Consider the following 18,299-nt stretch of genomic DNA (forward strand, 5'->3'; position numbering starts at 1 on the left):
GGATCAATTCAATCTTCACCGATTCAACGACATAAGCTGAAGCTCTGCCGAAATAGCTACTCAGCTTAAAGCTTAAACCGCCCAAAGCTTGAATCGAAGAAGAGAATTCCAAAGCCAAAATCAGTCACTACTGATTACATACATTCTCTTAGACCCTAGGCATATATCTGTGTACCCAGAAGCCAAAGGTCAAACTTGCTTCAAAGAACTTGTTCTTTGTAAGTATAGTTGGCACTCGTTTAAACCTCTTCCCCATAAGAGTGTTTGACTGACTCGGAGTTCAGGAAGGTACTCTGAACTCTGAAAGGGAAGTCTGAGCACGAGGTGTGCTTAGCAGGGAAATCCTACGCGAGTTGTGTAGGTGCTGAAATCCTACGCGAGGTGTGTAGGTGGTGAAATCCTACACGAGGTGTGTAGGTGCTGAAGAGAGTTTATCTTCAGTTTACGGTTTGCAGTGCACCAGGCAAGCACTTGCGGTGTGGATTGTTGGTCTGATCAACCAGCCGTGGATGTAGAAAAGAGTTTTTCCGAACCACGTAAAAGTCTCTGTGTTATTTACAGCTTTCAGTTTTACATTCATATCTGTGCTATTTCAATTGATAAAACTGAACACTGACTAACATCAAAGAGAAACCTTAATCCAACTATCTGCTCCACCGAGGCTATTCGAAACTAAGTTTACATTTCCGCTGCGTATGATATCATTCTGACTTAACTATCCTCTGATAGTAAGGACGAGTGATATCATCTCTATCTTTGCAAACACGACTGAAGCCCTTACTTGGATCAGTTAAGTTCCAGCAACTTAACTGATAACTCTTTACTGAAGAGCTTTCAGTATCAGTCGTCAACCCTGTTGGTCAACTAATTTCGGTAAAACAGGTGTCTTGTTTGCATGCAAAGTTTCGTTGTAATCTCTGACTGAGATCCCTCTGATTGAGGTCGGTAGATTGTAAAAATAGCCTATAGGTGTATTCCCCCCCCATACACCTATTCGAGACCCCCCGGACCTAACAATTGGTATCAGAGCAGGTTGTTCGCAAGAACTATCTGTTTCTGACTAGGTTCTACTTGAACTAGATCCTTTGTCTTAAAGGTCTCGAAAAAGTTCTACTCTTTCTTTTTGTGCTTGCTATTTGCTCTATCTGCTGTTATCTGTTCTCTCTTTTTTGATGGAGACTAACCACAGCAGATTATCTTCTCTACCTATGTTTAGTATTGAAAAATACGACATATGGAAGTTTCGGCTTGAAAGCTTCCTCACCGCCCAACATTGAAGAATGTGGGAAGTCATCACCAGCGGTCCGATCATCATCACCGAAACTGTAAAAAGGGTTCCCAATGACATCCATCAGGAACCTTACGATGAGGACCAGCCCAAGTCAAAGGCAGACTTCACCACAGAAGAAAGGAAGCAAGATGAGTTAGACAACCTCGCCAAAAGCATCATCTCCGGCACCGTTCCCGACAAGCATGTCATGAAGATCATCAAGTGCAGAACAGCAAAGGAGATGTGGGACATTCTGGAAAGAATGTGCGTAGGTTCTGAGGAAATTAAGGAGAATAAGCTATCCACAGCTTGCCAGAAGTTCGACTCCTTCCTCATGCTCAAGAATGAATCTGTCGAGAAAATGGAACAAAGATTCAATCTCATATTGAATGAAGTTCAATCCATTTCCAAAGACAAATACACTCAAAGAGAAATCAACCTGAAGATTCTTCGAGCACTGCCACGTGGAGAATGGCAGATCTACTCAGTCGCTCATCAGCATAAGCCAGGATTCAGTCAGCTCCCGACAAACAAGCTTTTCTCCGATCTCATGGCAAATGAGTTCGACCTTCTGAGAAATCTTGGTAACAAGAAGGCTGGAGGATCAGACGAAGATGGTCCATCAACCTCAAGAGGAGTTGCACTGAAGGCCTCAACCAGAGAAGGTAAGAAGCAGTTCAAGGAGCCAACGAAACTCAACCCAGAGGACTTCTTCAGTCAATATGCCTTGTTGACTGACAGATTCAACAAGATGGAGTCCAAGTTCCGGAAGTACAGAAGGTTCCACAAGCAGCACTACAAGGGAAAAGAAAGAGAAGGGGACTCCAGACATTCCACAGATCGAAGCAGAGAAAGGAAGTCAGTCGCTTACGACATCAAAGAAATGGAATGCTTTGGATGTAGAAAGAAAGGGCACTTTCGACATGAATGCCCTGATCTTACTCCAGCTGAGCGCAGGGAACTGAAAGCTAAGAAAGATCGTAGATCTTCAAAGAAGAAAGCGATGGTTGCTGAAGATGCTGACTCTTCCATAGACACATCAGAATCATCCGACTTCGACAGTTCCAGCTCAGATGATGAGAGCCGAGCCCTGATGGCCAATGAATCAGAAAGTGTGGCTGACAACAGCTACGACAATGGAATGAATGGCCCAGAGGTAAAATCTCTCTCAACAACTCCTTATATTGATAACTTCCTGATGCTTTCAGGAGACCACTCAGAATCTGGAGATAGCTCATCCGTTGAAACTGACGAGTTTGATCAGCTCCTGACTGATCACTGTCAGCTGAGAAAAATGTTCGAAGATCTCCTCAAGCAGAATCAGAAGTTTTTGAAAGAGTGATTCGTGAGGAATCACTTAAGCACAGAAGAAAGATGGAACGTGAAAGGGATGTGCAACAACAGCCAACGGACTCGAAATCAAAGGAGAATCAGCCATAATACTCAGGGGGAACTTACACTTCAAACAATGGCGAAACGAGTGATAATCATTGTGTAAGCCTCTCTCAACAATTCACTTGTATCTATGACTGCTTTTCTTAATTTTCTTTCGGCTGTATTATGATGAGTCTGACGTGTCTATTTATTTACTCTCTTCATTTTATGAAATAGACACGTGCACATTTATTTTAAAACGGTTGTCACACGATCCCGCCCTTTTTACTAACAAGCGGAGTGATCCACGTGGCACGACTCCATTTGCACGGATTTCAAACGTTTATTGAAACCGCCTTTTGCACGACCTCTCACACCTTCTTCAAAAACGTTTCATCTTCGACTAAAGATTTACTCAATCTCAGAGAAATCTTTGTGTGCAAAACTTGTGAGTGTGCCTTTTTCTGCAAGACTAACAGCAAGAATCCACAGTTCCATCTCTGTGAGAATCAATCTTCAAACCTTTGCAGAAAACCTCTCAAAAATCCAAATGGGAAAATCAGCATCACAACAAGTTGTATGTTACGAATCTGTTGCAACACTGGAGTCACTTCAACAGTTCGCTGATTTCAACAAGATCGATGAGATCTTAGAACGACATGGATGGATGAAGTTCGTCCAATGCTCACCAAGATTTCTGCTCGACGAGTCGATCATTCGAGAATTCTACGACAACATCAAAACAGATGAATCGACTGGTGAACTCAAAACAGAGATTTCTGTTTTCACAAATGAAGGCTTTTCAGAATCAACCATGTTGTCCATCAACATATCTGAAGCAGTGAGAGATATGTTCAATCTTCCAACTGATGGACCAGCTCCATTCTTCACCGACGAAGAAGCCACTGAGCACATGAGGGAAGCACTGACAAGCAATGCACCTGCGGATCGCGTCATCACAAATGTACTGAGCATTTCAAGAATTCATACTCATCTCAGACCCATTGCGAAGATGATCAAGAAATGCTGGTTTGGCACTCTTGGATCCCCTAGTCACCTCTCAAGACCACACAAACTTGTGCTGATCGCCCTGATGCAGAAAGGCCCATTCAACTGGGAGAAGGCCTACATTCAGATCCTCGCTGAAGAGAAGAAGGAGTCTCACTCCACCAGACATCTGCGTCAAGGAACAAGAGTCTCAGCACTCATTCTCCATAGTGCTAAGGAGACACCTTGCTTCTGGAAGAACACTACTCAAGTGTCTTCCACCATCCATCTGTTTGAAAAACAGAAAAGTTCACTCAGAGGGAATATCAGTATCTCAACTGAAATTCATCTCCTTACTTCCGAGCCACGATACAAGACTCGAGGCTCAAACAAAAGAAAGTTCGAAAGCGTGTCATCTCCAGTCAAGATCTCACTGGACACCCCTCAGAAATCCCACAACGAGGAACATGAAGAAGATGCTCCAAAATCTTCTAAAGAAGTTCCAATGCCGAGCACAGAATCTCATCAACATCAGGCTCCATCAGTCCCTCCAGCAGATGAAGAAAATCAACCGACAGAGGAGACTCGAGCAACCTATGACAGAGAAACGGAATCTGAAGAACTTCCTCTCAGAGGTTTCTTCCATTACTGTCTTGAAGGGTTCAACAAGAAAGCAAAGTTTGACGAAGTTTCTAACATCAATGCTGCATCCTCATCCTCAACCTTTGTCAACCAAACTGCCCTTCTCAAAAGCTTCGTGACACAACTGTCCGAACACTGTGTCACAACCCTTTTTCCTACAGTCTTAGCCTCCCTGAATCCTGAAGAGTTTCAAGCTCTTGTCAGCTATTTCTTCTATATCTTCATCAAAACCCTACCCAAATCCCAATACAAAGAGATTGATGAAGTTCTCACTGATAGTGAGATGGAAGCTTTGGAGAACAGCATCTTTGAGAAGTTTAGAGTCACAAATGTTTGGGATGGCATCCACGACTAGGCACCCAACTTCAGACTGTACCTCACTTCCAGAGGTCTTCTCAAAGAAGACAATGATGAGGACTTTGAAGTCCACCATGAAACTCCACCTCATCAGTCGGCTTCAGCCAAAGCAACAGAAGAAGAGAAGCCAGCTGAAGAACAAGAGCCTACTGAAACTACCACTGATGAAAGAGTCCAGATGCTGGAAGAAAGGATGCTCATTCAAGAAGAAGTTTCTTATGAACTGAGAGTCAAGATTGCGATTCTTGAATCAACAGTCACTCACCTACAACAACAACTGGACATCCAGAATAATGTCAGCAAGGTCCCTGAGTCTGATAACAATGACAAACAAGAAGAGAACAGGAAAGGAAAAGGGAAGCTGACTGAAGAGCCAAAAGGAAGTCCTCCAAGGAAACCAAGCAAACAACTCTGCATCAACTAAGGACTGAGAAAGAACAAGGAATGTCATCTGAACAGAAACTCATTATTTTGTATATGATGTTCTTAGTTTGTCTTAGTTAACCCTTCCTTGTTATGTTCTTCCGCATCCTTGGTTTTTATTGTTATTTACTGTGTTCATGTAGATTCATGTTTATCCAGTCTTTGTTCATTTTGCCTATTTACACTTGATGAGTATGGGTTATCTTATTTAGGGGGAACACTGTTTAAAGTTTTTTTTTCTCTTTCCTTGACTGTTGTCCTTACTGATTGATTGGGAACTTGTTCATATCTTCTACTTGGACCAAATGAAAATAGGGACTAGGTGTGTTTATGATTAACTGGTGAAATTGCATTCGACTTCAGTCTTTCAATTTCCAAAATCTCCTTTTATGCATATCTTTTCAAATAATTGCATGCACTATACACCGCCTATTTACGGCAAGAGATTATGACAAATATTCTATATCAGTTCATATCTCACTTTTCTAGGCACTTATCTGACGGGCATTTATTACGGACGTCAAAAATTATTATAATTGATTTGGCGCGCAGATTTCAAACCGCCTACGTCTTTTCGATTGCCCTAGGAAACTGTTCATCTCCCACGATCACACTTTCTCCATTACTACTGCCATTCCTCATTCTCCATCACTTTTGCACTTTCTCTCTAACATTCAAAATCCACAGCAATCTACTGTGAGATCTCTCTCTCTCTGCAAAATTCTCTTCACAGATATTCTATTCGAGATGGCCAATACTAACATGAAGAAGACTGACAACGAGAAGGAAGCTTCACTGAAGAAAGAGGTCAGATATGAACAGACAGTGCAAGAGGAATCATTTGAAAAGAAGCCGGAATTTACGAAGGTCTCTGAAATACTTCTCCAAAATGGTTGGAAGAAGTTTATCACAAGTGAACCAAATTACTTACTCGACGATGCTGTCAGAGAATTCTACAAAAATCTCAGATTCAGCAACTCCGGAGAACTAATCTCAAAGGTCAGCATCATCGATGGAGCAAAATGCTTTAAAGAGACTCTCAACGTCTCCAAAATTGTCAGGGAATTGTTCAATCTCCCAAACAACGGATTTCTACTCTCTTCATTGACTGATGATGAAGCAAATGAAACTCTCAAGACTGCGCTGAAGGATAAATCCGAATCAACGAAGAGTCAGATCACTCTATCTCATCTTCATCCAGAGTTTGCCATGTTGGGCAAAATTATCCAGAAGTGCTGGATAGGTGCTACAGGGACTCCAGACAAAGCTTCTCAACCACAGAAGAATGTCATGGCTGCTCTTATGAAGAAGGAATGCTTCAACTGGGAAGAAGCTTACCTGAAGCTTCTTTACAATGAAGCCCACAACACACGACCGGCGACGATGGTCCGACAGGGGAACAGGGTATCCCAGATCATCATCGAGGGGACAAAGAAGCACAAGTATGTGCAATGGCCTAAGATGATCAAATTCACAGACAGCCTGCGTCTCTTCAAAATTGCTAGAAGAGATCCCAAACCTTCCACAAAGGCGAAGGTAATCGACATCTCTTCTCCTCCAACATCTGATTCTGAAGCCCCTGACTCACCTCCTTCAAATCCTCACACAAATGTACCACGACGTGTTCGTACAATCCTCCCCAAGAAACCATCTATACCAACTGAGATGCCTTGGAAACTCTCTCCAAGATCCAAAGGCAAAGCAGTTATGGAAACCGCACCAGAACAAGCCTCCAACCTTTTCTTCAAAGGTTCTAAAGAAGCTGTGGAACTTCGGTCTGAAGCTCAACAGTTTGCCACCAATCGCCTTCAACGCATAATTGGTGATGTTGATACGTCTCTAGAAGTCTACCGGGACCTTCATAGACTTCTCACGTATACTCTTCTGAAGACAGCGCCATGTCCAAGAATCAACAGTCTTAACTGCCCTGAAGCTGAAGACTCATTTGAGATGGAAGAGGCTTCCCTGATCAGCCTCTTTCAAATTGAACATGTTTGGGACGTAATTCATAATTTTGATAACTTCGCCATGAATTATTTGATCTCCTCCAAAAAATACAGACGTCTCTTATCTCTCAACGACGAGGGTGAGACATCAAAGGCGAGTGAAGAGCCTCTCATCATAGAGGAAGTTATTGCAGCTCACAGCTCTCCAGTTGATGACACTCCACTACCGGCGGAAGCTGCTGCTAACCCTGCCGACGAGGTTCAACCAATGACTGACTCAATCAGTAAATCGGAGTAACCATCTTCTCATCCGACATTTCCTACTGAAACAGACCAGGATAGCATCACTGTAGCTGATGTTCCTCCGTCAGTAGAAGAAGAGAGATCAGCAGACAATGCTGATCGTCCTATGTCTGAAGAACGAGTTGACGACATCTTAAAGTCTCCTCCGACTTCATCAACACTCTTGAACACTGATGAGCCAATTCCACCTGAAGGCCAGAACATCAGTCAAGAACAAGAGATTCCGCAATCTATTGAAGAAAGAACAGATTGCCCTGCCACATCCAATCAGGCTGAGGCCTCCACATCCAAGACTGATGAAGAGCGTCAGCAAGAGCAGAATTATCCTGACGAAACAGATGTTCCAATAGAACACGTCGAGCTTCCTCGCCCCGAAGGACCTGTTCTATTTGATTCGGATGCTGAAACTGATGAGCGCCTCACCCTCTGGAAACATAATCGGCCGCGCAGACATCTATTACGGATCTCTGATGATGAAGACAGACCAATGGATGTACTGCTGAACCAGCTTGCTGATCAACGGTTTGAAATCGACTCACTTAAGCACGAGCTCGAACGACAGCGAATCTATGGTGAAAAGTTCGTGAAGAAGCTCAAAGAAGTCGAGAAACAGGCAACAACAGACATGGTCCATCATGTCGGCTTGATTAATGAGCTCAAACTACGGATAAAAGCACGGAAAAAGGCCTTGATCGAATATAAGCTTGAAATGCTGGATCCAAATACTGGTATTCCTAAAATTCGGAAGGATCACACGGAATTGCACACCCTCTTTCTCGAATCAGAGATTGAAAGGAAGACGCAATACGTCAGTCTAACTACAAAGCTCCAGGAAATGGAACTTGAGTTCCTAAAGACGTTCATGCCGAGAACCGAGGTCAAGGAACTCATTGCAATGACAGTTCAGCCCATCATGGAACGACTGTCAAAGGTGGAAAGACAACTCCAACAAACCAAAGAATCTCCTGACTCAGTTCTCGTTCAGAAGATGCTCACTGATCTCCAAGAGTTACAGAGCCGACTTCCTCCAGCTGATGCCAAAAAGGGGGAAGAGGATATATTGAGGCGTATGCAAAAAGAAGCGGATATGCTCCCATCTGTTTTCAACAGGGTGGAAAACAGGGCCGAGGAAATCACTGCAAGGGTCGCCCCCACCTTCGCCTCAGTTGAAGCCAGCAGAAAGAGAAGCAGAGAAAGCTCTTCAAGTGAATCAGAACTGAAGAAGAAGAAAACTGTCGAATTCATCTCAACTCTGAAGGAAAGTCAAAAGCTTGAACATTTTCTCAAGAATGGACTGATTGTATCTCATCTGGAAAAATTTGAGCGACCAGATAAATGGATACCATCAGAGCTGAATGATTGGTGGGAACAACTCAAGGAACGCTACACCAAATGGATGGTGTTTGCAAGTATCCAAGGCGACAAGGAGCGCAGGTATGAAGCCTGGAAGTACTTCCTGATGCATTTCCAAGGACGAGAACCTGTTCATCAATTGTTGGAAGCTCAGAAGAAATATGGACGAAGCATACCTAATCCACAGAAGAAAACAGTGGCTCCACCAAGGCTCAGAAATGGAGTTGACAGAGAGAAGATCAAGAAAGAAATCAAAACCGTTTGCAGAATTTGGAACTTTCATCCAGACTCCGACAATGCCAAAAAGGTATGGGAAACAGTCTTCAAACTCTACAATCAAGAACCTTGAGACGGATGAGAGTATTCTGTAAAGTTCTTGTTATGCTTTCAAGTTGTAATTTAGACTGATATTTTATCAGTCTTTCCTTAATGAAATGAACTTCTTATTGATCTCAACCTGAAGACAATGACTCTTTGTCCAGGCTCTGATTATGGTTTTTCTGTCTTCTTTAAGTTCTGTTTTTTAGAACTGTTTTCGTTCTTGCTCTAAGTACAAGTTGTTTAGGTTCTATTGTTAAGGGGGAACTGTTTTCACCCCTTGTTTAGAACTTGTACTATGAGTTCAGTCTTTTTGCTGTCTAGAACTGCTGTGTGGTTTTGGCATCATCAAAAAGGGGAAAATTGTTGGGAACCTTGTGGAATATCCTAACCCTTGTTTTGATGATACCAAAATTCATAGGACTTATTTGTAATAGACTAGAATCGTTTTGAACTCAAGTGTTAGAGTTCGTTTCTAGTTTAGTTGCGGTGTCGAAGACTGAAGACTGAAGGACGAAGACTGAAGACTGAAGACTGGAGTTACCAACTGAAGTATCAGTTGAAGAATCAGTTGAAGACTGATTATTTAATGCGCGCCATGGACTGATACTAAAGTTAAGTATCAGTTGAACATTTCTCCTAGGACTGATCTTCCAACGTTCAGAGGAAGCCACGTACGCTCAAGTACAGCCGCATTAAATGCAGAGATATCTTAATATCTTATCTCTGCAGAGGTCATTCCTATCTGGTGGTTACTTTTCAGAGATGTCACATCTCCTGTCCTTCAAAGAGAGCCGTTTCCACACAGACAAGGAACCTCGAAGATTGAAGCCTCAGCCCAAATTCGAATTGCTCTCCAACGGAAGAAATCTTGAGGACGATTTACGCCAACGGATCTATTCAAGAGTTCTCCTACAAATAGCGCTCGAGGATCAATTCAATCTTCACCGATTCAACGACATAAGCTGAAGCTCTGCCGAAATAGCTACTCAGCTTAAAGCTTAAACCGCCCAAAGCTTGAATCGAAGAAGAGAATTCCAAAGCCAAAATCAGTCACTACTGATTACATACATTCTCTTAGACCCTAGGCATATATCTGTGTACCCAGAAGCCAAAGGTCAAACTTGCTTCAAAGAACTTGTTCTTTGTAAGTATAGTTGGCACTCGTTTAAACCTCTCCCCCATAAGAGTGTTTGAGTGACTCGGAGTTCAGGAAGGTACTCTGAACTCTGAAAGGGAAGTCTGAGCACGAGGTGTGCTTAGCAGGGAAATCCTACGCGAGTTGTGTAGGTGCTAAAATCCTACGCGAGGTGTGTAGGTGGTGAAATCCTACGCGAGATGTGTAGGTGCTGAAGAGAGTTTATCTTCAGTTTACGGTTTGCATTGCACCAGGCAAACACTTGCGGAGTGGATTGTTGGTCTGATCAACCAGCCGTGGATGTAGGAAAGGGTTTTTCCGAACCACGTAAAAGTCTCTGTGTTATTTACAGCTTTCAGTTTTACATTCATATCTGTGCTATTTCAATTGATAAAACTGAACACTGACTAACATCAAAGAGAAACCTTAATCCAACTATCTGCTCCACTGAGGCTATTCGAAACTAAGTTTACATTTCCGCTGCGTATGATATCATTCTGACTTAACTATCCTCTGATAGTAAGGACGAGTGATATCATCTCTATCTTTGCAAACACGACTGAAGCCCTTACTTGGATCAGTTAAGTTCCAGCAACTTAACTGATAACTCTTTACTGAAGAGCTTTCAGTATCAGTCGTCAACCCTGTTGGTCAACTAATTTCGGTAAAACAGGTGTCTTGTTTGCATGCAAAGTTTCGTTGTAATCTCTGACTGAGATCCCTCTGATTGAGGTCGGTAGATTGTAAAAATAGCCTATAGGTGTATTCCCCCCCCCCATACACCTATTCGAGACCCCCCGGACCTAACAAAATGGTATGTTGTTATTATTACCTTCGACCCATATATCTGCAACTTGATCTACATGTTGAGAATTATATACTCATTGATCTATGTTCACATTTTTTGAAATATGTAGTTCAACGTAATCCATTGAAGAATAATCTTTGTAATCTTCCAAAAACTTTTGCATATGGATTGACATCCAAAAAATTTATGAGCATCTTCACTACTACTTTTAATATATTTTATTCATTATGTTCTCTACCTCGTTTCCTGTTTCATAAACATACAATTGAAAAAGTCAGGACTTGAATCTTGCGGGATCAATGCCGAAAGATCATGATCAACCATTTCTTGTGCTAAAAAAAATAATTTTCTAGTATTTCAGATGTAAGCTTTTTATCTAGTTTTACAAGTAAATGAGAATATACAGTTGGATGAGCGGATAATATTTCTTGAAAAATCCATAGCTTCTTGAGATTCAAAATGTAAACAATTCATACAATTTTTGGGGAATTTCAAAAAATTGAACTATAACTTTTTCGTTATCACAAGAAAAGTGGAAGGCTCGTATTGAAATTTCATAGCACCACAATAAGTGCAATCAGACACACCTTTTTTAATTTATGTAATAGAACCTACAAGGATAAACAATAGATTTAAATATAATAATTATTTATTGTATCTATAAATAAATATTATCCTCAAAACATTGTATTACTTGCTCCCTCCATTTCACTTTAAATGGCACAATAGAAATGGGCACGAAAATTAAAAATAAGGTGTTAAACATGTAAAGTGGGTAGAGACTACTTATTTAATGAGTATAGAGTGGGAAGGAGCCACATACTACTTTTAGAAAGATCATTATAAATGGAATAACTAAAAAGAAAAACGTGTCATTATAAATGGGACAGATGGAACACTATTTTAAGTTAAATGTTTCCTTTTCATTTGTGAAAGTTTACTTTGTAGATATATCTATGCAACTGTAATATCACATAATATGACCTGATTTTCCATTTTGGTCTCGTCCACAAAAATATATCATAACCTATTTTTAGTAATGATTTGACTAACTTGTGGATCCATTTCTCCACTCACTAATTTGTGGGTCCATTTCTTTAATCACTAACTTAATTAATTGTTTTCACTTTTCTTTATATGTGGACCCCTTTCTCAACTTTCTAAATAAACAGTATCAATTTTTTTAAAACTTGTACCACCCTCCTTTAGGTCATGTTTTCGTGGACCGATGAGTATAATATTAAAAAGAGATTAAGAATACAAATCCAACTCATGAATAGCCAAATGATTTGAGTAGGCCTAAATTAACCTGCTCTGTAAAAAAATAAAATTGACGCTTTAATTTTAGTGCATGCTATAGCAATATAGTTATGAATATAATTATTGTTTTTAAAATTAATTTTTATTTGGTGCATTGAGATTTATCATGTTATTGTGGCATTATATTATTTTTTGGTGTTGTTGAAGAAATTTTTTAACCTAAAGGTGAGCTTGATGTGGACGAAAGAATTGCGAGTACTCATATTTTAGAAGCATGAAGACAAATAATATATAATCTATATAAATATATCAAATTAATAATAATTCAAAAATTAATTTGGGATTTTGAGCGAAACATTCTAATACATACTACATGCTAGCTTTGCAACCATGTCTATTTTGCTACATAAATACAAAGATTTCGTTTCATAAAAATTGAGAATAAAGATTTAGTTTGATAAAGGAAAACGGAAGATAAAAGAATGAAGAAAGTTGTAGTAATTTTCAAGAATTTGAACTTATCTAGAATTGCGATTAGTGTAGGATTCTTGTATGTTTATAATAATAATAATAATAATAATAATAATAATAATAATAATAATAATAATAATAATACACAAAAACAAAAAATAAATAATAATATGATATTACACCATTGCCCTTAAAATAAATTTAAAAATAGGGACATAATAGGCAAACCAAATTTTGTAAAACAAGGCTATTTTATAATAGGTATAGATTATATTTTGAAGAAAATATATAAAATACATCGTGAATAAAATTGTAGATAGAGCAAGTTGTGATAATTTAAAATTTTAATTTATTAAATTTCATAGTTTTAAGTAATGATATTGTCCTTTAAACTAAAATTGCATTTCAAATATTTTTAATTTTCCTTTTTTACTTAATTCTAATAGATTGATTTTTCAAATTATGTATTTATATTAAAAAGTTATTGATGACATTATAATTTATTATAAAATGAAATGAGCATATCATTATAATTTATTTTAAGAAACACTTGCTCAATAATTTCATCAAATTAATTGAATATGCATTTTTAAAATTATACTAGATTACAATAATATGCGACTAGCTATTTTAGTCATCGAGTTGCTCACCCCACAAACTTAATTATAAAAAAGGTATGTGTTTTTACCATTTAATTGTTCCATAATTTGTCTTCCATTTAAACTGGCTGTGAACAACAAAAAATTCACTTACTGCTGTTCTGCAACAAAAACACTGAACTCGAAATGAAAACTAAATCTGACAAATGAAAACTACACAATCTGTGCCTTCTTAAGCAGACAAAACTACTCTTGAATTATCCAGTATATAATGGTATTTGGTTGCACAAATGCAAAAACATAGAAATTAAGAAAATCAAGATTGCTGTCGCTGATCATACTTCAATAGATTTGAACGACGACTGCAATCTTGCCCAGGAAACTGAAAATCTGCTCAATCCACTGCCTGCACATGTATACCAAACCAAACTACAGCATAGGAGCTTTCGCTGCGACTTACAAGATCTTGAATTTTCGCTCTACGGCATTTGTAATGATTGAAATAGCGTATGCAGCACTCAGTGGATATTCGGAGACTGCAAGCAGACATCAGGATTATCAGAATATGCGCAAATAAACCAGAATCGAACACTAGAAACAAAATGTGAAAATCTTGCGAAAGTCCCTGACTAACTAGGTAATATGGCTGAAGAACTTGTTAAACTAGAAGATATGTATTAATCAACAGCATAATACCACAGAGACATCGCCTCACTGTACCAATAGTTATTATTCAAAGAAATAATTTGAGCAAGGGAAGTGACTGCACAAACAAGGGGTGAATCACTAGAAATCATTCTCCTGTGTCTAATATTTACTTTTCTTATTTTTAAATGAGTAGATCACCAATGGCCCATGATCATATTGGTTTTTAGTGACTAATTTTGATGATATGCCTTCCACGTAGAGAGGTGTGATATCAATCATATATGATTTATCCATCCCATTCCTATTCTTCTCTTCCTTCCTATTTTCCTTACGTGCAGAGGTAATTAAATATATCAACCAATTTGTAGATAAAAAGCAAATGCGTTCTGGAAATGGTGATTTTGCATGCCCACAATGAACAAAGGGTCATTTGTATCAATCCAACAGAAGTGTATTATTTAGGAGCTTGTTGTTCATGTCTAAATGGACCCAAAACAATTTGAAGGCTTACATGCTCCTCAATTATGAAATAAGGGGCAACTTCTGTACCTCTTTCTTTACAAGGAACACAAAATATAAGCAAATATCTCAGGGATTCTAGAGCACTTACTTGAGATATAATCTTCAACATAATCTTCATCAATTTTCCCATGGGCCATTGCCCCTAGCTGTCGATACACCAGAGAAGAATGTTAACGAATATAAGCTAAATGAAAACACTGATAAAGAAAGTGAAATAAAACAATGGAAGAAAGTATGAGAAAGAATGGTAAAGTACCACAAAAACTAGATCCAATTCTTCATTGATATTACCAACATAGTTGTACATATCGATCAATTTTTCTGAACTATGTGAGAAACCTGTATCCCAATAAAACCAATTAGACTAAATTTGGCAGCAAATACAAGCACCAAACACACAAATCAGCACAGAAAATCCACCTCACCTATTTTACGACTATTGGTGGGTAAATACTGGGTCACGGGGTTCTTGACAAGACGTAAAAGTTTTTCCCCATTGTCAGTTGCAGTAATGTTCAGCTTTTGCAGCAATTGTACTGCAAACAGTTAATACGAAAGATTAGAAGTGTTATCTATCAACGATACGTTTATAGGATGGATATATGCAAAATATGCTACTTCAAACTGTTATACTAACCCATGAGACCAGAAAACCTCTTATATGTTCTTGGCATACGCACATGGGGTTTGATCTCCATAAGTTGACCTAGCTGTGTCCTTACATATAGAGCTTTCAGTCTCCCACTTTTATTCACGCGACTATCTAAAATTGTTTGGATTGCCTAAAATTGCCAATATGTTGAGTATGTTAGAGAAGGGATAGTATCCTATAATTATAGGAAGGAACACCAAGTTAAATCAAGAAAAAGAGCATGAAGAGATAGTATCAACTCCTAGCTTGTATTTAAGAATCGGTATCATGACTTTTAAAGCGCGGATTCTCTAATCTTCAAAAGCAAAAATACAGATGAATATCCTAAAAGGCTAGCATCAAACGGGTGCAACTCTTCAGTTCTAAAGGAAATGCAACCACATGAGTTCAAAAAACAATACGAGTATCAGCAAAACATAAACAATACTAAGCAAGTTCTTGATTTTTATCTTTGTTTTTCTTTTCCTTCTAAATTTTAGAATGGTTCTGATCCAATGCTCAAACCTGAAAAGCAATATCGGGCCGATAATCTGCTGGGTTCCGCTTATTCTTCACCAAATAGTTGGCATGCTCGTCCGAACTCAAAAGCTGATCAGTCTGTCACCAAAAACAACAGAAATCAAACGAAATTCCTCATCACAATGGAACAAACTTCCAATTTTCAACTCTAAACAAACCTTCCCAACTTTGCCAATCTCCAACGAGGCCTTTTCGAGAACAAAGATGACGCCCTGCTTGTTATTTCCCGTATCAAGTGGAGCAATCGGAATTCCGGGCATATCATCAACCACAGTCTTCAATTTTTCCTCCTTTTCTGACTCCGCGCCGTCCGTCTTCACTTTCTTCGACGGCTGCGGCGTGAAATTTCCAACTAATTGCTTCGGTTCTTCCTCTCTGTCGTATTTCTCCCCTTTGTTCTTCCTTTTCTGCCCTTTCATTTTGTATGCCCGCCCCATATTTTCCCTGATTCGGCTACAATGCCAACAAAAAATCACTGGAAACGACAATCTCTTTTTCAGAAATTGACGACAGAAACAAGTTTTCCAGAGTTTACCTAAAGGAATGCAAAACAACGATAGCAGAATCACAAAACAGATAAAGTAATAGTCCCTAATGTGACGGTAGACTACAAATTTGGGGAAATTAAACCCATGTAGCTCGCTGGAATTGGGATAGAAAATTAGGGTTTTAGAAGCGATGAGACGATGAGGAAGAGAGGTTTAATAGGCAGATCTTTTGATGGACTTGATTTGGGCCTAAGCTAAGCTAGTGTATAGTTAAGCCGGGGAAATGTGTGATTGGGAAAGGAGTAAGAAAATGAAAAAGAAAAAATAGTTTCAAAACTATTCATTAACCTTCTTAAATAATAATTTACTAAAATGTTTGGTAATCATAAGTAATCTCTTCTAAACTTAAGAGCACACAACTTTTTGTCCCCTTGGAATGGCCTAGTGGTTAGGGTGGTTGCCTGTTGTTCAAGAGGTCATAGGTTCGAGTACTCTCGGCCACAATAACCATTAGGTGGGGTGTATGTGGTTTGTATTATTTATAATGTAATTTCATCAAAAAAAAAGAGCACACAACTTACAATGTGTGTGTGTGGTTTGTATTATTTATAATGTAATTTCATCAAAAAAAAAAGAGCACACAACTTACAATAACACAACGACAAGTTGTCAATAACACAACGACAAGTTGTCAAGTGACGTAATTCTTCATATGCAGACAAGTTGTCTAAGTTTCAAGTGACGTAATTCTTCATATGCAGGGCTGAGTACCAAAAAGTACTCAATGGTCACATGCCAAAATAACTTGAAAGCTTGCTCTTAGAGCTATATATTGAACTTGTCATCCCAAGCATCACACAGGAGTTTTTGTTTAAATAACCTGTGCTTACAAAACTGTAAAATTTTTATGTAATCACCATATACGTCTGCAGACAATTAACATGCATGTACCATATCTACGTATCATGTAACCTTATGTTGAGAAGGAGGCACCTCCTTCTCAAACACAGTGATCGTCCCGAAGGCTCTCTATCACAGTGACCGGCCAACTCGCTCGATGGCTCACGATCACAACTTTGTGCACAAACCCTTACTGGCAATACGTCCAGCATATGGCCGATATCGTCTATCTCTCCTAGATGATAACATACAAGTTCATAAAATTTTTGGCAAGTCAATAATTTTAATATAACTTCATTCATATAAACATCATCAAATAGTGCACACTTCAAATTTTGAGTTTAGAAAGCCAACCTGATCGTGATCTGACGACACAAGCAACTCTGAATTAATGCTTCACTTCTTTTCCCTTGTATCTGAGGCTATCCACAGTCGTGACATTCATCCAACCCAACCCAACCCAACTTTTTAATAAAATATTCATTTATCTCTCATCCACCTACACAACCCACAACCTAATATAAAATCTACTCCCAATGGTGACACCAACCCAACCTATATATTTTCACTTTTCACTTTTTTTTTAATTATTTAATATCTAAAATACAATATAAATTAAAATAAATATTTATTTATATTTAACAAAATAAAATAAATATTTATTTTTATTTTTTAAAATTTGTAATCATATTATAACTAAACATTGTCATATATTATAATTGACACTTAACTCAATCACAAATGAAGATTACAAGAATTAAACACACAACTGAAATTAACAGCAGATTTAACAGCAGATTCATTAGTAGATTCAGATTGTTAGTAGATTCAGATTGTGAGGCCTTACCTTTTCCTTTCCTTTTTGCCTTATCTCTGCCAATTGGACGAGTTGCGGTTGATTGTTCAGATGTTGGAGTTTCTGGATTGGAGGGGACAGAAAACCCCCCATCTTCTGAAGTCTTTGATCTTTTCGAGCTGCCACCACTTTCATGGTTATCAACATCTTCACTTGCATGAGGAAAAATTGGTGTTGTATCATAAACATTCCACTTGGGATGTTTACTCATAACTTCATTAAATACAACCAAATCTTGAAACTTGCTCCCACCTGCTTCGTAAATGGAATGAGCTTTTTTCTCAACATCGTTGTCGCTCATTCCACTCATTCTTCGAGCATTTGCCTCCCTGCAAGCATTCTCATTAAGACGTTTCCAGCGACCTTTCATTGATTCAATGTTTCACTCGTTGAGCTCATTGGGATTTTCTGCTTGAGTTATGTGATAAAATTTATTCACACGTGCCCAAAGCGATTCCCCTTTTT

General features: G+C 38.8%; 1 protein-coding gene across 3 annotated transcripts in view; it reads right to left on the bottom strand.

The window, feature by feature from the left end:
* LOC130987205 (uncharacterized) overlaps window positions 1-16,404 on the bottom strand; it is a 698,101-nt gene extending 681,697 nt beyond the window's left edge. Inside the window, exons 1-8 of one of the 3 annotated variants that reach the window (XR_009089595.1) lie at window positions 16,126-16,366; window positions 15,749-16,043; window positions 15,576-15,668; window positions 15,057-15,201; window positions 14,845-14,955; window positions 14,676-14,758; window positions 14,508-14,565; window positions 13,444-13,785 (exon numbers count right to left, since the gene is read on the bottom strand). Coding sequence is in view for 1 of the 3 variants with exons in the window: in XM_057910850.1 (XP_057766833.1) it covers window positions 13,706-13,785; window positions 14,508-14,565; window positions 14,676-14,758; window positions 14,845-14,955; window positions 15,057-15,201; window positions 15,576-15,668; window positions 15,749-16,027 (849 nt within the window). In the remaining 2 variants the exon portion in view is untranslated. Of the gene's footprint in view, window positions 1-13,443; window positions 13,786-14,507; window positions 14,566-14,675; window positions 14,759-14,844; window positions 14,956-15,056; window positions 15,202-15,575; window positions 15,669-15,748 lie in introns of those variants that run through there. The other 2 variants (XM_057910850.1, XR_009089596.1) reach the window with 2 other exon arrangements.
* Window positions 16,405-18,299: the final 1,895 nt, after the last annotated feature.

Source organism: Salvia miltiorrhiza, chromosome 5 (genome assembly GCF_028751815.1).
Source record: "Salvia miltiorrhiza cultivar Shanhuang (shh) chromosome 5, IMPLAD_Smil_shh, whole genome shotgun sequence".
NCBI lineage: Eukaryota > Viridiplantae > Streptophyta > Magnoliopsida > Lamiales > Lamiaceae > Salvia > Salvia miltiorrhiza.